At 47.5% G+C, this 25362-nt stretch overlaps 1 protein-coding gene and 1 long non-coding RNA gene across 2 annotated transcripts in view; one reads left to right on the forward strand and one right to left on the reverse strand.

The window, feature by feature from the left end:
• Positions 1–25362, reverse strand: part of LOC308578325 — a 792667-nt gene that overhangs the window by 524680 nt on the left and 242625 nt on the right. The window lies entirely within an intron of this gene.
• LOC308577939 (UDP-N-acetylglucosamine--peptide N-acetylglucosaminyltransferase 110 kDa subunit-like) lies at positions 2913–5386 on the forward strand. The gene is made up of 2 exons (XM_081178279.1): positions 2913–3086; positions 5184–5386. Exons 1-2 carry the CDS (start codon positions 2940–2942, stop codon positions 5373–5375), a joined length of 339 nt encoding a protein of 112 aa, XP_081034405.1. The 5' UTR covers positions 2913–2939; the 3' UTR covers positions 5376–5386.

Raw genomic sequence — 25362 nt, forward strand, 5'->3', positions numbered from 1 at the left:
TGGAGAAATCTCCGATGGGAAAAACCTGGGGATACCTGGACAAATCTCCGAGGGGGAAAACCTGGGGATCCGAGGGGAAAACTTGGGGAAACCTGGACAAATCTCCGAGGGGAAAACTTGGGGATCCAAGGGAAAAAACCTGGGGATACCTGGACAAATCTCCGAGGGGGAAAACCTGGGGATCCGAGGGGAAAACTTGGGGAAACCTGGACAAATCTCCGAGGGGAAAACTTGGGGATCCAAGGGAAAAAACCTGGGGATACCTGGACAAATCTCCGAGGGGAAAAACCTGGGGATCCGAGGGGAAAACTTGGGGATACCTGGACAAATCTCCGAGGGGAAAACTTGGGGATCCAAGGGAAAAAACCTGGGGATACCTGGACAAATCTCCGAGGGGAAAACCTGGGGATCCGAGGGGAAAACTTGGGGAAACCTGGACAAATCTCCGAGGGGAAAACTTGGGGATCCAAGGGAAAACTTGGGGATACCTGGACAAATCTCCGAGGGGAAAACTTGGGGATCCAAGGGAAAAAACCTGGGGATACCTGGACAAATCTCTATTCTACAACTCACAGCAACCTCCCTGCCTTTTACAATCTAACTCAGAGTCCCTACTGAACGCTTGCACACTTGCAATGCCAGATTGAGACTCTGGAATATGAAAGATGGAAAGGAATTCAGCGCCCTTGCGTTCTCTGTTCACAGGTCATTTCTAACAAAGATCGCCATGGCAGAGGTGCGGCTGCGCTGGGAGTTATAGTCTTGGGAATTATAGTTTTCAGTGCAGAAGAAATTGCACGACCTTTCTGGGCAAAACTCCGAAGGAATAGGTCGGCATAAAGAATTAAGTGAAAGAAGTCACACACAACCCTTGCCTGGGCATACTCCGAAGGGCTAAGGCTGGTGTTGAGATCGAGGGGACAGAAAGGAGGAGAAGGCAATTTTTCAAGAGTTAAAGTGAGGAAAGAAGTAAGGATTTGAGAAGTATAGGTTTGCTGTGGTTTGCAGAATCCCACCCCACTACCCATTTTTCCTACTCATACTCACTTCACAAGCGCTGTCCTGGTGATCCCGGGATCTCTTGACTGGTTTTTTTAAGGCCGGCCTGATCAAGATTTGCTTCCTCTGGTTAGCCCCGCTGAAACTCCAGTTATTGCCAGACCCTGGGACCGATGGAAGACTGGTTATTCCTCCTGGCAAACTGCCTGGTGCACGCTGGATAACCAGTCCTTCCTCGTTTCCAGAATCCGGGTAACCAAAAGTCCCTTCGTGCGTGGTCGCCATCTGTTGTAAATAAAAATATGCCCTTTTCCCTTATGGGGTATCCAAGAGCCCATATAGAGTCCTTACATAGGTTCCCTATTGGTAGGAGAAAATAACAGAGGCCAACCAGAGAATATTGAGAAGCAAAGCAGCTAGTAAGCTTGATCTTTATTGATCTGTTGCAACAGGGTACCCCCCTCACACGCAGGAGAGGAAGAGGACCCAGAACAATGGCCTGCGAGGCCTTATAAAGACTTTTGAAATTCCCCTTCTCTAGATCAGGACCACCCCCAGAAACATTATGCATACATCACAGAAGGGGTGTAACCTAAGACCACCCCTCAGATACATCCCACCTACATCACAGAAATTTAAATGTTGTTTTTCTCTTCTCCTTGTTTATCTCCTGTCTAGCAGGTTACTTGATTGGATTTTCTGGGGAGCCTGGCCATTCCTTTGTAATGCTAAAATACTTATTTCCTGGGCCAGGTCACAGGCTCACACCTTATTCAAACACAGATTAAAGGAAGAGACAATGGGGAGGCTTTTCCATTTTTAACCTTGCAGAGAAAGGATTTGGTCAGTTTAGGAATCAAAATGGTTCCAGGTCGGCCTTCTTGTACTGATCTATGTATGTGCAGTTATGAACATTACTACAGTGTTTCCCAAACGTTTTTGGGCAACGGCACACCTGCTTACCAGAAAAAAATCTCGCGGCACACCACCATTAAAGCCCCGCCCCCGTGACGTCAGCGCGCAGCGTCACGCCGGGAGGGACGCACAAAAATGAAAGTTTTTTCCCTCCCCCTTGCCGGGGTGGGAGGAGGCAGCAGAGCGAGGGCAGCTGAGGCGGCGGCGGCAGCTGAGGCGGCGGCGGCTGCGATAGCGGGCGGAGGAGGAGCCGTCGCCGGGAGTTGCTGCTGCTGCTGTTGCTGCTGCTGCCCGGACATGCCGGCCTCCTCCTCCTCCGCTGTCTCGCGCTCCTCCCTTTTGCGCGCGCTGCCCCGCCGCTCGGCACGACCACCGCGGAGCCGCCCCGGCTCGACGCGGATCCTCCCTGCCGCCTCTCGCCGCCGCCTCTCGCCCGCCTCCCTCCCACGGCACACCAGCCGGTGTCTCACGGCACACTAGTGTGCCGCGGAACACCGGTTGGGAAACACTGCATTACTATATATCTAAAACCATAAAATTCCTATCACATACTACCCTTCGGAGAAAAACCCCAACTCACCCTCCCACTATATATCAGGGTCTGGGGGCTTCTCCTTACTCTTATATAGCAGGGTCTGGGGACTTCTCCCTCTGTATATCAGGGTCTGGGGACTTCCGCTTCAGTGTATCTGAAGAAGTGTGCATGCACACAAAAGCTTATATCAGGCATCCCCAACCTGCGCCCCCCCCCGATGTTTTGGCCTACAACTCCCATGATCCCTAGCTAACAGGACCAGTGGTCGGGGATGATGGGAATTGTAGTCTAAAACATCTGGAGGGCCGAAGGCTTGGGGTGCCTGGCTTATACCAAGAACAAACTTTGTTGGTCTCTAAGGCACTACTGGACAATTTTTATATATATTTTGACTTCATCAGACCAATACGGCTACCTACCTGAATCTAGAACCCTGGTTTTCTTTGCCCCCTTTCAGATCGTCTGTGATTGGACCGATTACGACGAGAGAATGAAGAAGCTTGTCAGTATTGTGGCTGACCAGCTGGAGAAGAACCGGCTCCCTTCGGTGCACCCCCATCACAGCATGCTGTATCCACTGTCTCACGGCTTCCGAAAGGCTATTGCCGAGAGACATGGGAACCTTTGCCTGGACAAGGTGGGTCTATGCTGTGAAGAGGTGTGCGCCGCTCCGTTCCGTCAGAGTTTGAATGCTTTCATGTTGGCTTTGGATATATAATAATATATAATAATTTATTATTTCTACCCTGCCCATCTGTCTGGGTATCCTCAGCCACTCTGGGTGGCTGCCAACCAAATATTAAAAACACAAGACAGCATTAAATATTTAAAAACTTCCCTAAACAGGGCTGCCTTCAGATGTCTTTTAAAAGTGAGATAATTGCTTATTTCTTTGACATCTGATGGAAGGGCGTTCCACAGGGCGGCCGTCACCACGAGAAGGCCCTCTGCCTGCTTCCCTGTAACTTGGCTTCTTGCAGGGAGGGAAGCGCCAGAAGGCCCTCGGGAGAGGGACCCCGGTGTCCGGGGTGGAGATGCTCCTTCAGGTCTACTGGGCCGAGGCCATTGAGGGCTTTCAAGGTCAGCACCGACACTATGAATTGTGCTTGGAAACGTACTGGGAGCCAAAGCAGATCTCTTGGGACCGGTGGTATGTGGTCTCAGTCAGACTGGATTTAAATCCTTTATTTTACAGAAAGGCTTGATCTTGCTGGCATCCTCTTAATATTGACAACCAGAGGAAAGTTTCATCTGCTGGGCTGTTTAGGGCTTTCAAGGTCAGCACCAACACTTTGAATTGTGCCCGGAAACGTACTGGGAGTCAATGCAGGTCTTTCAAGACTGGTGTTATGTGGTCTCTGCGGCTGTTCACAGCCCCCAGTCTGGCTACCACATTCTGGATTAATTGCAGTAAGGTAGCCCCACATAGAGCGCATTGCAGTCGTCCAAGCTGGAGATAACAAGAGCATGCGCCACTCTGGCAAGAGAGTCCGTGGGCAGGGAGGGTCTTATCCTGCATCCCAGATAGAGCTGCCCTGGACACAGAACAGACCTGTGCCTCCATGGGTCCAAAATGACCCCCAGACTGTGCAGCTGGTCCTTCAGGGGCACAGTTGCCCCGTTCAGGACCAGGGAGTCCCCCCCACCCACCCACACACCACAGAACTTCAGTCTTGTCAGGATTCAACCTCAACCAGTTAGCTGCCATCCACCCTCCAACCGCCTCGAGGCACCCGCGCAGGAACTCCACCGCCTTTGCCGGCTCTGATTTGAAAGAGAGGTAGAGCTCTCTATCAGGCTTCCTCAACCTTGGCCCTCCTGATGCTTTTGGCCTACAGCTCCATGGTCCCTAGCTAGCAGGTCTAGTGGTCAGGGATGATGGGCACTGTAGTTTGAAAACAGCTGGAGGGCCAAGGTTTAGGAAGCCTGCTCTGTATTGGCGCCAATGGCTGTTAAGCGAAAAAATTCCAGGGTGAGTGACTCCTTGACAGCCTAGCTCACCGGGGCACTTGTCCCCCATGGGTCCATGCTGTCAGTAAAAGGAGGAAGTCCCAGCCCGGTAATTTGGAGCAAAACAGTGGTCAGTAGACCATGATTCTTACTGTTGCACCACAGGTCTGCCCAGGAGTAAGAACCCCGAGCATGGGGCAATGTCAACTTTTATAACTTCCTTCTTCCCCCCAGAATACACTTCAAGCAGCATCGTTGATACATCATCACTACATCACTAGCACATCACAAATGAGGAGGGGTATACAAGGGTTATGCATTCACTATGAGGTCCCTTTATCAGACCCCTTAAATCTCCATCACTGAAAGAACAATAAAACTCTTGACACGTCCTTTCCCACTGGACTTGTCTGGAGATGGGCATTCAGAACACCTGCCTTGCTAAACTGCCTTGGCAGATGTCTATGGTTGCCCCCTTGGTCCCTCCCTCGGTGGGGTGCCGTGTATGTGCTCTCAGGCTTGGGGAATTCTGGCGGGATGCCCTGTTCCTGCTGCCTACATGACTTCCTGCTTCTTGGCTCATGGAGGGAGGTGGAGCCCAAATTCGTTCAAATGGCGGAATGAGGAGAGTCGGTTAAAGCATAGATTTTCTGCATGTCTTTCTTGGGCTGTCAAGTCAAAGGTATGTATATTTGTAACATTGGAACAACTTCAAAGATGTGGCCTCATGTCCCCCACCCCCATGTCATTTCCGTAACCCGGCTTTCTTGAATCCCCTTGCTAGATCAACGTGCTCCACAAGCCGCCTTACGAGCACCCCAAGGACCTGAAAGGCAGTGAGGGCCGGCTCCGCGTTGGCTACCTGAGCTCTGACTTTGGGAACCACCCCACCTCCCATCTCATGCAGTCAATCCCAGGCATGCACAATTCGGACAAATTTGAGGTGAGGTGCACAAGAGGGCAGCTGTGTGAGTAGCTCAGGCGGCAGAGCGCTGAGACTCTGAATCTTGGGGTCATGGGTACGAGCCCCACGTTGGGCCAAACGAATGAATACAGCCTAGGACCGCCTCTCCACGGAGGATCTAACAGTCTGCAAATAAAAAAATGTTAGAGGTCCTGGGCTTCAGGGAGATTAGGCTGGCCTCGACCAGGGCCAGGGCCTTTTCAGCCTTGGCCCCGGCCTGGTGGAACTCTCTGCCACAAGAGATCAGGACCCTGGGTGACTTCCGGTCGGCGCCAGCGCTAATGGCGGTCCTCTTTCCGAGCTCCGGAGGAGGACTGCTCTGCGAGTTCGGGTCTGACCCGCTACGGCAAGCGGGGGACCCCTAAAATCACAGGCGCGGAAGCCTGTGAACGAGGAGATTCGGTGGGCACCAGGAGCGCCCCCCCTTTACCGCAGAAAGAGCCTTTTTAAAGGCTCCGGAACGACATCGGGGGAGCGCGGTGCTGAGAATCGCTACCCAGCCCGCAGGGTGAAGCCGCGTCGCTATTAGCGGAGAGCGCCGATTCCTTCCTGTAAATTTCGGACTGAAAAAACCCGTGAGTAAGACTGAACGTCTATTTGAAACTAAAGTCTGGAAATTTGGCTGAAAACGGGGAGGTGAAAATTAAGGAAGTCTGCCTTCCCCCGACTGCATGAAAGTGAAAGCAACGAAACTTTAAAGCTGCATCCGCAAGAGACATTGCCTTTGATTAATTAAATCTGACATTTGGACTTTAGATCTCCCCTCTAGCTAGCAGGGCAGAGGGGAGGCAAAAGAGACATTAGTAACTGCATGATCTATTTAAAAGAAAAAAATTTCTGCTGCCTCAATAACCTGAAACGGACTGCTAAATAAGACAATAGGGCACTGAACTGACTTTTCCCTGTGAAGGTTACATTGTGATACAAAGTTCCTGGATTCTTTTGCTACAGTATACCAGAGTAGGCTGAGACAGTATCTACTGGAAAACTGCTGCAATTTATATTTACAAGCCTCCTGATATACTTGTTTTAAACTTTCTTTCTTTCTTTTTGTATTTGGACATTTTCTTTGTCTCTGTATCTGGACATTTTGATTTGCTCCCCCTAGAGGGTAAAGTAAAGGCCGATATAGCTCAAGACAGTGGAATTTTCCATCCGGAAACGGTTCCCGTGGGAAACGACCTTGGGACATGAGTGGTCCACTAGAAGAGATAGCCACAAGAGCTAAGACTAGACAACAACAACAGCACCAGCAACAGCAACAGCAACAAAAGAAGAGAGGCTCGATTACAGGCGCAACCCCTACAGGACCTACAGGAATAACAGGACAAGAAAAAGTGACAGCTGTCTCCATGGATGCTGTGACACAAGCTTTACTTAAGATAAACCAATCCCTGGAGACTCTAACAAAGCAGAACTCAGAAAATACACAAAAATTAACAGAGTTATCAGCAAGATTAGATCTGAACACAGAATCTATAAACAAATTGGTCCAGGAAAATTCTGCAACACGTAAAATTGCGGAAGAAGCTAGAGCTATTGCTGGAGAGACTCAAGAGAACTTAGAACCGATTGCCAAAAAGGTGCACGAGCATGGCGCAACTCTGGCTTTGTGGGAATTACAGAGAAAAGAGAGAAATTTGAAATTGAGATTAATTCCAGAGAACGAAGGTGACAATCTCATGGAGTTTTTAACACAAGAGTTTGCTGACTGCTGGGAAGATTTGGAGGAAGACGAATTTAAAATCACAACAGCGTTTAGACTGGGTAAAAAACAGAACAGAAAGACCCCGAGGGATTGTTTGATTACCCTTAGATCCAAGGAAGAAAGAGACAAAATATTAAGACTACATTTTGGAAAGGCCTTGCAAATTGGAAATTCAGCTGTACAGATTTTTAAAGACATCCCAAAATATATCTTGGATCTGAGAACCTTCTATAAGGATCTGGTTTTTTTGTTAAAGAAGAATACCATCCTCTTTAGGTGGGAATTTCCACAGGGATTGTCTTTCGATTACAAGGGGAAGAAGGTGAAAATAAAGACTATACAAGACAAAGAGAAATTTTTGGAAAGAAACCGAGAGGACCTACAGAAGGGAACTGTGGACCCAATTGCAGAACAGAGGAGAGCAATAGACATTTTGAATCTTTCGTTTGGACACATTCCACCACCATCAGAGGAAGAGCAACAACTTGGAGCTGTTGGAGGAGTGTCAGAAAAATAACAAGATGGCTCTGCAATTCCTTAGTTGGAATTGTAATGGGCTCAATATGCCTTTGAGGAGACGACAAGTTTTTCATATTCTGAACAGAGAACAACTGGATTTGATATGCCTACAAGAAACCCATATAACCAGAGCTCACAGGAGATTACTTATAAACAAAAGACTAGGACAAGAATTTATCTCATCAGACAAAGTCAAAAAAAGAGGAGTTGTGATCTATGTAAAAGAGAAATGGGCTCCAAAAATGATGTTTAAAGATGAACAAGGGAGATATTTGGCAGTTGAGATACAAGTACAAGGAGAAAAATTTTTGATAGTTGGAATTTATGCACCAAATGAAGGTAAAGCTGAATTCTTCAAGAAACTTCATGAAACTTTGACGGACTATCTGGATTATAATATGATAATTATGGGAGACATGAACGGTGTGGTCTCCACTAACATGGACAAGGCACAAAGACTGACAGTTACCAAGGAAGGGAGACTTCCTAAGACTTTTTTTGAAATGATGGAAAATATGGACTTAATAGACATATGGAGAACAAGGAACCCTCTTGAGAGAGAGGGAACCTTTTTCTCCCAAGCAATGACGACCTGGACCAGAATCGACCAAATCTGGATTACTAGTGGGATGGCTCCAAAGATTAAGAAGGTAGAAATCTGCCCAAAAACTTGCTCCGACCATAACGCTGTGAAGATGGAAATGAAACTTACAACAACTGGTCAATTTAGATGGAGAATGAATGACACCCTCTTTCGAGATAAGGAGATCCTCATGAAGGCCCAAAAAACTTTAAAGGACTATTTTGAAATAAATTTAAGGGCCGATGTGGAAAAAAGAGTGATCTGGGACGCAAGCAAAGCTGTGATGCGAGGTTTTTTGATTCAACAAAACTCAATAAAGAGGAAGAAACAGAATGAGAAAAAGGAAAAGATTTTGGAAAAGATAAAGGAAGGAGAGAAAAAATTAAGAGTAAAACCAAAGTCCCAGGAGATTTTAAGAGAGATTAAGTTATATCAAGCACAATATATGGAATTGATGAACCAAGAGATTGAATGGAAGATAAAGCAAATGAAACAAAAGACATTTGAATCGGCAGATAAATGTGGCAAACTCCTGGCATGGCAATTGAAGAAAAGGCAGAAACTAAATACAGTTACAAGCCTAGAAGTGGATGGAAAGAACATATCTAAACCTAATGAAATTAGAAATTGCTTTTTGAGCTACTTTAAAAAAGGGACTCAAGGACCGCAAAATGAAGAAGATATAGATAAATTCCTTGACAAATATGGATTACAAAAAATCTCTCATCAAAGTAAGATGGATCTGAATCAGAGAATAACAGAACAAGAGATAGAGGCTGCCATTCAGAATATGCAACTGGGCAAATCTCCAGGACCAGATGGACTGACTTCCAGATACTACAAATCTTTGAAGGAGTGGTTGATTCAACCATTAAAAGAAGTCTGTAATGAGATTCTAGAGGGAAAAAAGGCACCTGAATCATGGAAAGAAGCGTATATTTCACTCATACCAAAGACAGAGACTGAAAAGACTCAATTGAAGAACTACCGCCCAATATCACTACTTAATGTGGATTACAAAATTTTTGCAGACATTTTGGCAAAAAGATTTAAAAAAGTGTTGATGGAAAAGATTCATAAGAACCAAGCAGGCTTTCTCCCAAAAAGACACCTAGCAGACAATGTAAGGAATATAATAGACATTTTGGAAAAGTTAGAGGTGAATATAAATACTAAAGCAGTATTGATTTTTGTGGACGCGGAGAAAGCCTTTGACAATATTTCTTGGAGTTTTATGACAAAGAATCTTCATGGGATGGGGGTAGGCCAAGGTTTTGAGAATGGTATGGGTGCAATATATTCTGAACAAAAAGCTAAGTTGATTGTAAATAATGTAATAACTGAGGAACTTAAGATAGAAAAAGGAACACGACAGGGGTGCCCAATTTCCCCATTGCTTTTTATTTTGGTTCTGGAGGTGTTGCTGAATATGATTAGAAATGACCAGCAGGTCAAAGGTGTACAGGTCGGAGCTAAACATTACAAGTTAAGAGCATTTGCAGATGACCTAGTATTGACTTTGCAAGAGCCAAACACTAGTACGAAAAAGGTGCTAGAAATAATCCAACAGTTTGGCCAGGTAGCCGGATTTAAGTTGAATAAACAAAAAACTAAAGTTTTAGGAAAAAAATTAACAGATATGGAGAAGGAGAAATTCCAAGAGGAGACAGGGTTGACGGTGGTCAAGAAGGTGAAATACCTAGGGGTTTATTTGACATCTAAAAATTTGAATTTGTATAAGGATAACTATGAAAAATGTTGGTCAGAAATTAAAAAAGATCTAGAAATATGGTCAAATTTGAAATTGTCAATGTTAGGCCGAATTGCAGTGATTAAGATGAATGTATTGCCTAGAATGTTATTCTTGTTTCAAACCTTGCAGATTCTTGACAAGATGGAATGTTTTAAGAGGTGGCAGAAAGATATCTCGGAATTTGTCTGGCAGGGCAAAAAGCCCAGAATCAAATTTAAAATATTGACAGATGCTAAAGAAAGAGGGGGTTTTGCCCTGCCGGACTTAAAATTGTACTATGAGGCAGCAGCGTTTTGCTGGCTGAAAGAGTGGATGCTCCTCGAGAACACAGACATTTTGGATTTGGAAGGTTTTAATAATGCATTTGGTTGGCACGCATATCTATGGTATGATAAAATTAAGCTGCATAGGGCCTTTAAAAATCATATTGTCAGAAAAGCATTGTTTAATGTTTGGATAAGATATAAAGATCTGTTGGAAAACAAAACCCCCAGATGGGTGTCTCCAGTGGAAGCTAAAGCAGTGAAGAAACTCATATCCTTAAAGGAAAACATTATGAAAATGGTTTACAGGTGGTACATGACCCCAGTCAAGCTGGCAAAAATTTATCATTTGCCTGATAATAAGTGTTGGAAATGTAAAGAGACTGAAGGTACCTTCTATCACCTTTGGTGGACATGCCCGAAGATTAAGGCCTTCTGGGAAATGATTTATAATGAAATGAAAAAGGTACTTAAATGTACTTTCCCTAAAAAACCAGAGGCCTTTCTCTTGGGCATTGTCGGCCAATTGGTGTCAAAGAGGGATAGAACTTTCTTTATGTATGCTACAACAGCAGCAAGAATACTCATCGCAAAGTATTGGAAGACACAAGATCTACCCACTCTGGAAGAATGGCAGATGAAGGTGATGGACTATATGACATTGGCTGAGATGACAGGCAGAATCCGTGATCAGGGAAAAGAGACGGCGGAAGAAGAATGGAGAAAATTTAAAAGCTATCTTAAGGACTATTATAAACTTGATGAATGCTAGAATGTTGAGGTTTTCAGGAAAAAAGGGATACAGTGATATAAGACCAGATTATAGAAAAGATTAAGACGACAGAGGTTGGAAAGGAATATTTAGAAGTTGCTAAAAAATTATGGACATTGGGATGCAGAAAGGGGGGATATGGGGGAGTCCCGGAAAAGAGGTTTATGAAAAAATGTTATGAAATTATACGTGTTTGTATGTCTTTTTAGGTGTTTGTTTGTCTTTAAAAAATTCTGTAAAACCAATAAAAAATTTATATATAAAAAAAAAAGAGATCAGGACCCTGTGGGATCTGACATCTTTCTGCAGGGCCTGTAAGATGGAGTTGTTCCGCCGGGCCTTTGGTTCAACCTGACTCCCCTTCTCTTTTTGTGTAAGGACTAGTATGAAAGAGGCCTCCCAGTGTTCTCACAGGCCCATATAAGAGTTGGGCCTGATGAGCGTTTACTGTTCCCAACCCTAATCCTGCGGAAAGCCATCTAATTGGATTTGAATTTGATCCTGGCTTGTTTTCAGGAGGTAATTTCGTTATTGCTTGATTTTATAACAGTGTTACATATTTGGTGTTAGCCTCCCTGAGCCCGGTTTCGGACGGGGAGGGCAGGATACAAATAAAAGTTGTTGTTGTTGTTGTTGTTGTTGTTGTTGTTGTTGTTGTTGTTGTTATTATTATTATTATTATTATTATCATCATCATTATCCTCTTAATTTGCATCAGCCCTTGGTTGTAGCAATAAAACAACGAGATGATCTGCAAGGAATAGAAATGAAAAATCAATGATATCAAATACATTTGAGGGTTTTGAATCGAGAGTGGACCTTATTCTGACTGCCCCAGCTCAAAACCCGGCCGCCTTTGCCGTCACCTGCTCCTCTTGATCTGCCAAGAGAGGACTCTGGGGTAGTGGTTGGGCAACCCGGAACAGGCAATAAAGGAGGGGTAATCATCTCACGACAAACCTAGACAGCATCTTAAAAAGCAGAGACACCACCTTGCCAGCAAGGTCAGTATAGTAAAAGCTATGTTTTCCCAGTAGTGATGTATGGAAGTGAGAGCTGGACCATAAAGAAGGCTGATCGCCGAAGAATTGATGCTTTTGAATTATGATGCTGGAGGAGACTCTTGAGAGTCCCATGGACTGCAAGAAGATCAAACCTATCCATTCTGAAGGAAATCAGCCCAGAGTGCTCACTGGAAGGACACATCCTGAAGCTGAGGCTCCAAGACTTTGGCCACCTCATGAGAAGAGAATCATAGAATCATAGAGTTGGAAGAGACCACAAGGGCCATCGAGTCCAACCCCCTGCCAAGCAGGAAACACCATCAGAGCACTCCTGACATATGGTTGTCAAGCCTCTGCTTAAAGACCTCCAAAGAAGGAGACTCCACCACACTCCTTGGCAGCAAATTCCACTGTCGAACAGCTCTCACTGTCAGGAAGTTCTTCCTAATGTTTAGGTGGAATCTTCTTTATTGTAGTTTGGATCCATTGCTCCGTGTCCGCTTCTCTGGAGCAGCAGAAAACAACCTTTCTCTCTCCTCTATATGACATCCTTTTCTATATTTGAACATGGCTATCATATAACCCCTTAACCTCCTCTTCTCCAAGCTAAACATGCCCAGCTCCCTTAGCCGTTCCTCATAAGGCAGCGTTTCCAGGCCTTTGACCATTTTGGTTGCCCTCCTCTGGACACGTTCCAGTTTGTCAGTGTCCTTCTTGTACTGTGGTGCCCAGAACTGGACACAGTACTCCAGGTGAGGTCTGACCAGAGCAGAATACAGTGGCACTATTACTTCCCTTGATCTAGATGCTATACTCCTATTGATGCAGCCCAGAATTGCATTGGCTTTTTTAGCTGCCGCGTCACACTGTTGGCTCATGTCAAGTTTGTGGTCAACCAAGACTCCTAGATCCTTTTCACATGTACTGCTCTCAAGCCAGGTGTCACCCATCTTGTATTTGTGCCTCTCATTTTTTTCCCCCAAGTGCAATACTTTACATTTCTCCCTGTTAAAATTCATTTTGTTTGTTTTTGCCCAGTTCTCTAATCTGTCAAGGTCGTTTTGAAGTGTGATCCTGTCCTCTGGGGTGTTAGCCACCCCTCCCAGTTTGGTGTCATCTGCAAATTTGATCAGGATGCCCTTGAATCCATCATCCAAGTTGTTGATAAAGATGTTGAATAAGACCGGGCCCAAGACAGAACCCTGTGGCACCCCACTAGTCACTCTTCTCCAGGATGAAGAGGAAGCATTGATGAGCACCCTTTGGGTTCGGTCAGTCAGCCAGTTAAAAATCCACTGAGTGGTAGCATAGTCAAGACCGCATTTTACCAGCTTCTTTATAAGAATATCATGGGGCACCTTGTCAAATGCCTTGCTGAAATCAAGGTAGGCTACATCCACTGCGTTCCCTTCATCTACCAGGTTTGTAATTCTGTCAAAAAACGAGATCAGGTTAGTCTGACATGACTTATTTTTCAGAAATCCATGCTGACTATTGGTGATCACAGCCTTCCTTTCTAGGTGCTCACAGACTGTTTGCTTAATGATCTGCTCCATAATCTTCCCTGGTATTGATGTCAGACTGACTGGGCTGTAATTATTTGGATCCTCTCGTTTCCCCTTTTTGAAAATAGGGACAACATTTGCCCTCCACCAGTCTGCCGGGACTTCGCCTGTTCTCCAGGAATTCTCAAAGATGACTGCCAGTGGTTCTGAGATCGCATCTGCCAGTTCTTTTAATACTCTTGGATGAAGTTCATCTGGCCCTGGAGACTTGAATACATCTAAACTAGCCAAGTATTCTTGTACTATCTCCTTAGTTATTCTGGGCTGTGTTTCCTTTGCTGAATCATTTGCTCCAAATTCTTCAGGTCGGGCATTGTTTTCTTTATCGGAGAAGACTGAGGCAAAGAAGGCATTGAGGAGTTCAGCCCTTTCTGTGTCACCATCTTCTCCTCTGAGTGACCCCACTGTTTCTTTGTTCTTCCTTTTGCTACGAACATACCCATAAAAGCCTTTTTTGTTGCTTTTAACCTCTCTAGCAAGCCTGAGTTCATTCTGTGCTTTAGCTTTTCTGACTTTGTGTCTACACGTGCTGGCTATTTGTTTGAATTCCTCTTTGGTGGTTTCCCCCCTTTTCCAGTTTTTGTACACATCCTTTTTTAATCTTAACTCAGTTAAAAGTTATTTAGATAGCCACCCTGGCTTCTTTAGGTCACCTTCCATGTTTCCATCTCATTGGTATTGCCTGACGTTGTGCTTTTACTATCTCCCTCTTAACAAACTCCCAGCCATCATGAACTCCCTTTCCTTTTAGTATTACTGTCCATGGGATCTCACCCAGCATTTCCTGGATTTCCTGGAAAAGACCCTGGTGTTGGGAAAGATGGAGGGCACAAGGAGAAGGGGACAACGGAGGACGAGATGGTGGGACAGTGTTCTCGAAGCTACCAGCATGAGTTGTCTATTCCACCATGAGTTGTCTATTCTATGATTCTATGATTCTATGATTCAAAGATGATAAAGCTCTGATTGGGCTTTTTTCAAATTGGTGTTTTTGGGGTTAGAATGCACATTCAACCAAAAATCGCAGGTGACCTGTTTGTTACCAGCCCAAATCAAGAATAGGTGTTTTGGTTCCATCTCAATAGTAAAAGGACAAATAAGCTTCGATTGCTCTTTCGGTGTTCATTCACCCACAAATAGCAAAGCGGTGCAATAAGCCTAAACAAAGCCAAACAGGTTGTTTTGTTTTCCAACTACATAGAAAAAAGAATTTTGGATTGCGTTTACTTCATTTCGTGTTTTTTGCTTTTAATGCACATTGACACAGAAATCGCAAAGTGTGTGTAATGAGACCAAAATAACACAACACCATCTTTTCGCTTCCATATGCATAGAGAGAGGACATATAAGCTTTGATTGGGCTTTTTTCAATTCGCATGGTGTTATTTGGGTGTGCGCCAGAATCACCCCAAACCAATGGAAAAAGGTATTTTGGGTTCCATCTACATAAAAAGAAGATGATAAAGCTCTGATTGGGCTTATTTCAAATTGGTGTTTTTGTTTGTTTTTTATGTTTTTTTTAAAGATATTTTATTAAATTTTCACAGTAAAAGACAAAAAAAAACGAAATCACACAAAACAAAAAACAATACGATACAAAAATACAGACATAAAACATACAACATAGTTAAACCAAACTTCCATAACCCTCTTTCTTGACCCCCCTCGCCTCTCCCTTTCCTGTGTTCCCATTTACCAAATCATGTTCAGCAATTTGTTTTAAATTAAACATTTCAGCTATTATGTCTCCAATTTTACCCTTTGTTATCAAATATTTAGATATTTAAACTTGACATAATATTATTCAAATTTCATCTTTGTTCTTATAGTTCAGTTATTTTCATATTTCGTTCAACTAGGTTACTAATGCCATGTTGTCTTTATATCCTGCATCATTCTAACATTCATACATTTTACAGTACTTTTGCAAATAGTCCTTAAATTTTTTCCAGTCCTCTTCCACTGTCTCTTCTCCCAGGTCTCGCATTCTGCCAGTCATTTCTGCCAATTCCACGTAGTCAATCAGTTGCATCTGCCATTCTTCCAGAGTGGGCAAATCTTCTGTCTTCCAGTACTTTGCAATGAGTATTCTTGCTGCTGTTGTCGCATACATAAATAAAATTCTGTCCTTCTTTAGCACCCTCTGGCCAACAATGCCCAAAAGGAAGGCCTCTGGTTTCTTAGGGAAGGTATATTTAAATACCTTTTTTAGTTCATTATTGTCAGAGCTGCCCAGGGTCCCAGCTCACAAAGGACCAACGCCAGTCCGTTGTTATATACAAAAGTCTTTATTGAAGTTCAGTTTGTCTTTCACATCAGGAGCGTGCAGCTCTACGTCTGAGACTCTAGACCGCCGAAGCTCCGTCTGAGTCTCCTCCCTCCAGACACCAGTTTAAGACCCTAGCCTTGCTCCACCTCTTCCTTTGCTCTTTCCTCCTCTGGGTCCGCCTGTCAGCTGGGGTCTCGCCCTTCCTAGACTCTTCTGACGCTGAGTCCCCTGAGTCTTCCCCCTGCCTCCCGCGGGCTTTAGGACCTGGTTCCCCATCCGGGTTTTCTGCTGTCCCGCGCGCCTGTACATTCGAACTTGGCGTGCGCGCCCAGCCGGCAACCCTCCTCCTGACCGTTACACTGCTCCTGTCACTGCTTCCCCCTTCGGGGAGGCCAGCTGGACCTGACATCCCCTCTGTTCCCCCACTCTCCGACAGAGGCGTGGTCAGTCCCGACTCTTCTTCTCTCCCTGCTGGAGGAGACGCTGCCCCTGACACCTGGGACTCTTCCCCCCCACTATGCTCTGGTGGGGAAGCTGGTCCTGATCTCCAGCTGCTGCTTTGGGAGTCCCCGCTGGCCCCTTGTTTCTGGTGTGTCTCCCCTGGGACCCCCCTTGCCCCTACGCTGCCCTCAGATCCTTCCCCTTTGCTCTCCATCTCCTCTCTCCCCTGTACCTCTGCTCCTGAGCCCCTGACATCCATCCCGCCCTCGAAGCCCCCCTTCCCCCCTTCCCCTCTTCTGGGGCGGGTTCCGGGTGCTCCAGTGCTGTGGGGGTGAGTGCGGGATACAGTTCTTTCCCCCTGGCGTGCAGCCGACCAGTTGGATCCGGCCAGCCCGTAATGGGCTCGCCGACGTCGATCTCCTCTGCTTCCATCTCTCTGCATTCGTGTTCGAACCCAAGGTCCTCCCCCAACACGTCCATGTCCGTCTCTCCCCCTGTTACCTCGGGTGATGCTGCGTGCCAGGGCCCCCTTAGCAGTTCCCTGCTCCACCCCACCTTCGGTTGAGTGTCCCACCAATAAGAGCGGTCCGTGGCAGACCCCAAGAGTGATCCCTCCGGGGAGCTTGTGTCTGGTGCCGTTTCCTCAGCAGATGAGAACCCCTGGAACGTGCTGGTTGAAAGTGTGGGTGTGAAAATCTGCTGTCTGTGCGGGAAGAGTGCATGGAACTCGTCTTTGAGGTAGTGCTCCTCCAAGGCATAGTCCGGCACCCACCTGTTGGCGCTGGCCGGGGTACCTTCCCTGGCGAGGAGATATTCAACTCCCTCTTTCCCCCATCTTGAGTCTAAAATCTCCGTGACCTCATTGAGTGGCGCCGCCCTCGGTGACCCCTCCCCCGTTGGCGACTTTCTAAGTGGGCGAGGTGCGGTCCCTGGCGCCTGAAACCTGTGGGGTTCCTTGTAGGGTGTGAGGACTGACCTATGAAATACCGGGTGCATTCTGGAGCCCTCCGGGAGTGTCAACCGGAAGGCCACTGGGTTGATTTGTGCCTCGACTTGGTAAGGCCCTAACTGCTTGTGTTTGAGCTTCTTCTTAGCTAACGTTCTGGCCGGCACTGCCTGGGCCGCTAACCAGACCCAGTCCCCCACCTGGATGTCTTCCCCGACTCTCCTGTGCCTGTCTGCCTGCACTTTGTAGGCGTGTTTTGCTAGTTCCAAGGTCCTTCGGAGTTGCTCGTGGACCTCCTGTAACTCTGCTGCCAAGTGCTCTGCTCCCCGTGGCTCCCCCTCCCCCTTCGTCTCTAACCCCGGGAAGGTTCTGGGATGCCGCCCATTGTTGGCGAAGAACGGTGTCACCCCTGTAGACCCGTGCTACGTGTTGTTGTAGGCAAACTCGGCCAGCGGTAGGTAGTCCACCCAGGTCGAGGGCTGTTGATTCGCGTAGCATCGCAGGTACTGCTGCATGATGGCGTTGACCCACTCCGCTTGTCCGTTGGTCTGCGGGTGTCGTGCCGACGCTAAGTTGATCTTGACGTTCAGGATGCCCAGCAGCTTCTGCCAGAAGCTCGAGACGAATTGGCGACCCCGGTCAGACAGGATGGACCGTGGTAAGCCGTGAACTTTGAACACGTGGTCTATGAACAGTTTGGCAGTCTGTTCCACTGTGGCCACCTTCGCGCAAGGAATGAAGTGCGCCATCTTGGTGAACAGGTCTACGATCACGAGTACCGCTGTTTTGCCTCGCGAGCTGGGCAGATCTGTGACAAAGTCCAGGGCCACTTTCTCCCACGGTTCGAGTGGCGTCTGTAGCGGTTCCAGCAGTCCCGCCGGCTTCTTGTGCACTGGTTTGGCCCTTTGGCATGTGTCACACCTAGAGACGTAATCCGCGACTTCTCCCCTCATCTGGGGCCACCAAAAGTCTCTGGCCACCAATTCCGCCGTCTTGTCCTTGCCGAAGTGCCCAGCACTGGGCGCGTCGTGTAACTGCTGCAGGACTTTAGCTCGGAGGTCGTCCCCAGGCACGTAGAGAGCTCCTTTGCTGGTGAGCAGTCCGTCGCGTATCTGGAACTCGTCGTCCTTCGCTGTGCCTCTTCGCAGCTCCTCCATCTTGGATTGTGCGAAGGCATCCGTCTGCAGTGCGCGACGCACTGCATCCAGGTCCACGGTGGCTGAAGCGCATGCCCACGCTTTCGGTGCAAAAATGTGTTTGGCCGCCACCAGTGCCGCTTCCTCGAGATACTGCGGTTTCCTGGATAGTGCATCTGCCATGACGTTGTTGTCTCCCGGGATGTATTCTATCCGGAAGTCGAAATCCGCAAAGAACTCCGCCCAGCGGATGTGTCTCTGGTTCAGGAACCGCGCCGTGCGCCAGTACTCCAGGTTCTTATGGTCCGTGCGGACCTGCACAGTGTGTCTGGCTCCGATGAGGAAGTGCCGCCACGCCTTGAAGGCTGCATGAATGGCCAACAACTCCCTGTCCCAGATGGTGTAGTTCTGTTCCGACTTGCTGAGTTTCCTGGAGTAGAATGCGCAGGGCCTCCAGTTCCCTTGCGGATCTTGCTGCAACAGGACCGCCCCCACCGCTCTGTCTGATGCGTCAGTCTCAACCCTCATTGGTTTGCCGGGGTTTACGTGTAGCAGCTGTTCTTCGGACGCGAAGAGATGCTTGAGTCTCCGAAAAGACTGTTCCGCCTGGTCCGTCCAGGTGAACTTCTTCTTCTTGGAGCTGAGGGTGTCCGTGATAGCCGCCGTCTCCTTCGCGAACCCCTTGATGAACTTGCGGTAAAAGTTGGCGAAGCCGACGAACTTCTGGACCTCCTTCCGATTGCGCGGGCTCTTCCAGTCCAACACCGAGCGGACCTTGGCGCTGTCCATGGCGAGTCCCTTGTCGGACAGCTTGTAGCCCAGGAAATCCACCTCCGTCACGTCGAACTGGCACTTCTCCAGTTTGGCGTAAAGTCTGTGCTCCCGTAGTCTCTGCAGGACCTCCTTGACGTCTCCCTCGTGAGCCTCCTGCGATTCCGAGAAGATCAGGATGTCGTCTAGGAAGCATACGCACTTCTTGTAGAGGAGGCCCACTAACACGTGGTGCATGAAGGCTTGGAAACAATGGGAGCCATTTTGCAGACCAAACGGCATAACTCTATATTCATAGGTGCCTAAAGGCGTAAACATGGCCGTCTTCCACTCATCGCCCTCCCGCATGCGTATAAGGTTGTACACCCCTCGTAGATCCAACTTGGTGAAGATCCGTCCCTTCCTCACCGTCGCAAGCAGGTCGTAGATCTTGGGCATGGGGAATGCTGTGGGCTTTGTCCTGGAATTTATGATCCTGGAATCAACTACGATTCTCCGTTGGGGCGTGTCTTTCTTCTTCACGAAAAACAGGGGACTGCCCCCCACTGCTTTGGATTCAAGTTGTGATCTATGAACTCCCTGAGTTCTTGCAGTTCGTCCTCAGACATGGAATATAGTTTTCCAGTCGGCAGTGTCGCCCCCGGTAGGAGGTCAATCGTGCAGTCGTAGGGCAGGTGGGGAGGCATCTTGTCCGCTTCCTTCTCGCAGAAGACCTCCAAAATTGCCTTGTACTTGTTGGGCACCGCCTGCACCATGCCTAGGTGTAGCTGCTGTTCATCTTCCTGTCCCTCCTCTTCCTGGCCGGTTCGGATGCAGTGTTCTGCGCAGTAGGAGGAGCAGAAGGTCAATTGCCGCTGGTACCATGCTAATGCCGGGCTGTGCCTATCCAGCCAACTCATGCCCAACACTATGGGCGTGTCCGACAGGTGGGTGACATTGAAGCTGATGACTTCGCAGTGATTTCCAATTTGCAGTACCATAGGCGGCGTTTGCTATACCACCTGTCCACCCAGTAGCTCCCTGCCATCGACCGTGACAACGTTTAGGGGCATTGCGGCTGGTAGGAGCGCTATGCGATGTCGCCTGATGAAGTCCACCCCCACAAAGTCTGCATTACTACCAGAGTCAATGGTAATAGGGACTTCCAGGGTGAATCCATTTGGCAGCTGAAGTGATGCGGTGAGTTGCACCACTGGTTTGGGTGGGAGGGGGTCTGTGGGCTGCAAAATCTCTGGGGACTGCTTCACTGACTCGCCTGGCTGGGCCCCAGTGCCTCTGCCTCCAGCCAGGCTTCGTCGTTTCCCTGCAGCTGTTCCCCCTGCTGAACTGCTCCTCTTACTGTTGCTGAGGCTGCAGTGTGCTTCTGGATCCTCTGGGGACACTCTTTGGCCATGTGCTGTGCACTGTCGCAGATGTAACACTTCCTGCTCCCTCTAGGAGCCTTCGTCTTGACTGCTCCTGGTGTTTGGGCTCTGGTCGCTGTCTGAGCCTTGGCACCACCGATCTCCATCGGCTCTTCTCCCTCCCCCAGTGGAGGCGTGGAGTGCGCGTGCCCTGTTTCTCTGGGTATGAAGGGAGGTGTTTTGGCCGGTGTGCGTGCCAGACGACCCTCATCCCTGCCCCAAGGGCGTTCTTCCAGGCGTACCCCTATCGTCAGCGCTCTCTGGACGACTTCTGTGGTAGTGGTAGGTCTCTCCCCCCTCGCCAGCTCATCTTTCACGGGTCCATTTAGCCCCTCCCAGAACAGATCCCTCACGGCATCAGAGTCCTTCTCCCAGCCCAGCACATTTACCAACGCAAAAAAGCGGGAGTGATATTGTCTCACCATGGCTTTGCCCTGCTGCAGCCCGTGCGTTTCCCTCCTGGCCACATCCACATCTACCGTTGATTTAAAACAAGCGTCCATAGCCTCGATAAATGCGTTTGAATCCTGGAGGGCGGGATCATTTTCGCGCCTGTCAGGGCTGCCTCAGGTCCCAGCTCACAAAGGACCAACGCCAGTCTCTCTTTATATACAGAAACGTTTATTGCAGTTCATTTTTCGTTTCACAGCCGAGGCGCGCAGCCCCACGTCCGTAACGCTAGACCGCTGAAGTCCCCTCTGAATCAGTCCCTCCCCTGCACCAGTTTAAGATGCTTGCTTTGCTCCACCTCCTCCTGTCTTTCCTTTTCCGCAGGGTCTTTCTGCCCGCTGGAGTTTCGCCCCTCCTGGATTCCTCTGACACTGAATCCCCAGATGGCTCTCCCTCCCTCCTGCGGGCTTTGGGACCTGGCTCCTCCCCCAGGCTCTCCGTTTCCCCTCGCGCTTGCACATTTGAACTTGGCGCGCGCGCCCAGCTTCCAACCTTTCTCCTGATCGTTACATCACTCCTCTCACTGCTCCCCTCCCCTTCCGGGACGATAGCTTGTTCTGACCTCCCCTCTGTTCCTGCCGACGGAGCTGCTTCCCCTGACACACTGGAACCTCCCCCCCTTCGCTACGCTCTGGAGGGGAAGCCGGTCCCGATCTCCAGCTGCTGCTTCGGGATTCCCTATTTGCTCCTTCCCCCTGATGAGTCCCCCCTGGGGCTCCTCTTGTCTTGGCTACAGGCGCCCCCTCCTGGGAATCCCCCGATTCGCTGGAAAGGCTCATGGAATCCCTCGGGCCACCGTCCTCCTCTTCCTCGCTGTCCTCGGACTCTTCCCAATAGTCCTCCCTCTCCTGCCTCCCATGTGCCTCTGCTCCTGAACCCCTGACATCCATCCCCCCTCGAAGCCCCCCCTTCCCCCCTCCCGCTGCTCGGGTGCTGGTTCCGGGTGCTCCATTGCCGTGGGGGGTAATGCTGGAAACAGTTCATTTCCCCCGGTCTGCCGCCCCCCAACTGGATCCGGCCAGTCCTTGATGACCTCGTCTACGTCGATCTCCTCTGCTTCCAATTCAGTGTATGTGTGCTCGAACCCGGGCTCCTCCCCCAACACGTCCATGTCTTCCTCTCCCCCTGTTACCTCGGGCGATGCTGTTTGCCAAGGCCACCTTAGCCACCTCCTGCTCCACCCCACTTCTGGCTGATCGTCCCACCAGTAAAAGCGGTCCGTGTCCACCCCCGAGCACGATCCCCCCCTTGGAGACTTCCAGTCGGCGCCAGCGTTTAATGGCGGTCCTTTCTCCGAGCTCCGGAGAAGGACTGCTCCGTGAGTTCGGGTCTGACCCGCTACGGCAAGCGGGGGACCCCTAAAATCACAGGCGCAGAAGCCTGTGAACAAGGAGACTCGGTGGGAACCAGAAGCGCCCCCCTTTACTGCGAAAGAGCCTTTTTAAAGGCTCCGGAACGGCATCGGGAGTGAGCGTGGTGCTGAGAGTCGCAACCCAGCCCGCGGAGTGAAGCCGCGTTGCCATGAACGGAGAGCGCCGATTCCTTCCTGTAAATTGAAATTCGACTGAAAAACCCGTGAGTAGGACTGAAAGATTATTTGGGACTTTAAAACTAAAATTTAAAATTCAGCCGGAAACGGGAAAGGCAAAAAATAAGGAAGTCTGCCTTCCCCCAACTGCATGACAGACTAAGCAACGAAAACACAAAGCTGCATCTGAAGGAAAATAATCTTATGACTGCTTAACCTTGGCATTGGACATGATCTCCTCTCTAGCAGGCAGGGGCAGAGGGGAGAAAAAGTGACTTTATAACCTGCATGACTTTTTAAAAGAGAAAAGTTTTCCGCTGCCTTAATCCCCTGAGACGGACTGTCAAAATAAGATACCAGGAACTGTATTTAGAACTTGATACAACTTGTTACAAAGTTATACTGTGGAAGCTCTGCTTGTTACAGTGTTGGGACTTTGCTGCAACAACTCTTTGGATAGTGTGGACAGAGTAATTATATAGAAAAAGTGTTGCAGCACTTATATTGAGGAATCCTGGTCTCTTTGTTCTTTGTTCTTTGTTTCCTTCACTTGGACATTTTGGTTTGCTCCCTCTAGAGGGTTGAGAAGTAACAGTTGCAGAGCAACGGATTAAGACAGTGGGATTTTCCATCAGGAAACTGCTCCTGTGAGAACGTCCTTGGGACATGAGCGGCCCAGCAGATGAGATAACTACCAGAGCTAAAGCAAAACAACAACAACAAAAGAAAAGAGGCTCAATATCAAGCCTAACACCGACAGGAGCAGCTGGGCAAGAAAAAGTGACAGCTGTTTCAATGGATTCAATGACACAGGCGTTACTCAAGTTAAATCAATCTTTAGAAGCTTTGACAAAGCAGAGTACAGAAAATTCACAAAAATTAACAGAATTAACAGCAAGGTTGGACTTGAATACGAAAAGTGTGACATCTAACACAGAATCTATAAATAAGCTGATTGAAGAAAACTCTGCAACACGTAAAATCGCAGAGGACGCCAGACATATTGCTGAAGAGACACAGGAAAAACTAGAACCAATCTCCAGAAAAGTGTATGAACATGATGCGACCTTGTCTTTGCTGGAATTACAGAGAAAGGAGAGAAACCTGAAATTAAGACTAGTTCCCGAAAGTGAAGGGGACAGCCTTGTGGAGTTCCTCACACAAGAGTTTTCTGACTTTTGGCAGGAAGAATTGCAGGAGGAAGAATTTAAGATAACAACAGCATTCAGATTGGGCAGGAGACAGAACAGAAAGACTCCGAGGGATTGCCTGATTACTTTTAGATCCAAGGAAGAAAGGGACAAAATATTAAAACTACATTACCAAAAGGCCTTGGAAATTGAAAACTCTCATATACAAATCTTCAAGGACATCCCTAAATATATTCTTGAGGTGAGAACCTTCTATAAAGATCTGGTCTACCTGCTGAAAAGGAACAACATACTTTTTAGGTGGGAGTTCCCACAAGGACTGTCCTTTAACTACAAGGGAAAGAAGGTGAAAATAAAAACAATTCAAGACAAAGAGAAGTTTTTGGAGAAAAACCACGAGGATTTGCAGAAGGGAACGGTAGACCCAATTCCAGAGGTAAAAGGGGCGGTAGATATCTTGAATCTATCGTTTGGACTTAAACCACCATCAGAGGAAGAGCAGCAACTTGGAGCGGTAGGAGGAGTAAATGACAAATAACAAGATGGCCCTGCAATTCCTTAGCTGGAATTGTAATGGGCTGAACATGCCCACGAAAAGACGTCAAGTTTTTCATATTCTGAAAAGAGAAAAATTGGATTTGATTTGCTTACAAGAAACCCATGTGACAAGGGTACACAGGAAATTACTTATAAATAAAAGACTAGGACAAGAATTCATCTCATCGGATAAAGTTAAGAAAAGAGGAGTGGTGATTTATGCAAAAGAGAAATTGGCCCCAAGAATGATGTTTAAAGATGAACAAGGAAGATATTTGGCAATTGAAATACAAATACAAGGAGAAAAACTGTTAATTGTTGGAATTTATGCACCAAATGAAGGGAAGGCGGAATTTTTTAAGAAGCTGCATGGAACTCTGATGGACTATTTGGACTATAATGTAGTAATCATGGGAGATATGAATGGTGTGGTTTCTACAAATATGGACAAGGCACAAAGACAGACAATCTCTAAGGAAGGGAGACTTCCAAAGACCTTCTTTGAAATGACTGAAAATATGGACTTGATAGATATTTGGAGAACAAGGAACCCACTCGAAAGAGAGGGAACTTTCTTTTCTCAAGCAATGATGACCTGGACCAGAATCGATCAAATCTGGATTACTAGTGGGCTGGCTCCAAAGATCAAGAATATAGAAATCTGCCCCAAGACTTGCTCTGACCATAACGCCGTGAAGATGGAAATGAAATTTATAACAACTGGTCAATTTAGATGGAGGATGAATGACACCCTGTTTCGAGATGAGGAGATCCACAGAAAGGCCCAAAAAACCTTAAAGGACTATTTTGAATTAAACCTAAAAACTGATGTAGAAAAAAGAGTGATCTGGGACGCAAGTAAAGCTGTGATGCGAGGATTCCTAATCCAACAAAATTCAGTAAAAAAGAGAAAGCAAAATGAGAAGAAGGAAAAGATCCTGGAAAAGATAAAAGAAGGAGAGAAGAAATTGAGATCAAAACCAAAGTCCCAGGAGATTTTGAGAGAGATCAAGTTATACCAGACACAATATATGGAACTGATGAACCAAGAGATTGAATGGAAGATAAAGCAAATGAGACAAAAGACATTCGAATCTGCAGATAAATGTGGTAAGCTTCTGGCTTGGCAATTGAAGAAAAGACAGAAACTAAATACAGTTACAAACCTAGAAGTGGATGGAAAGAATATATCCAAACCCA

The sequence above is a fragment of the Podarcis bocagei genome, assembly GCF_964188305.1.
Source record: "Podarcis bocagei genome assembly, chromosome: W".
NCBI lineage: Eukaryota > Metazoa > Chordata > Lepidosauria > Squamata > Lacertidae > Podarcis > Podarcis bocagei.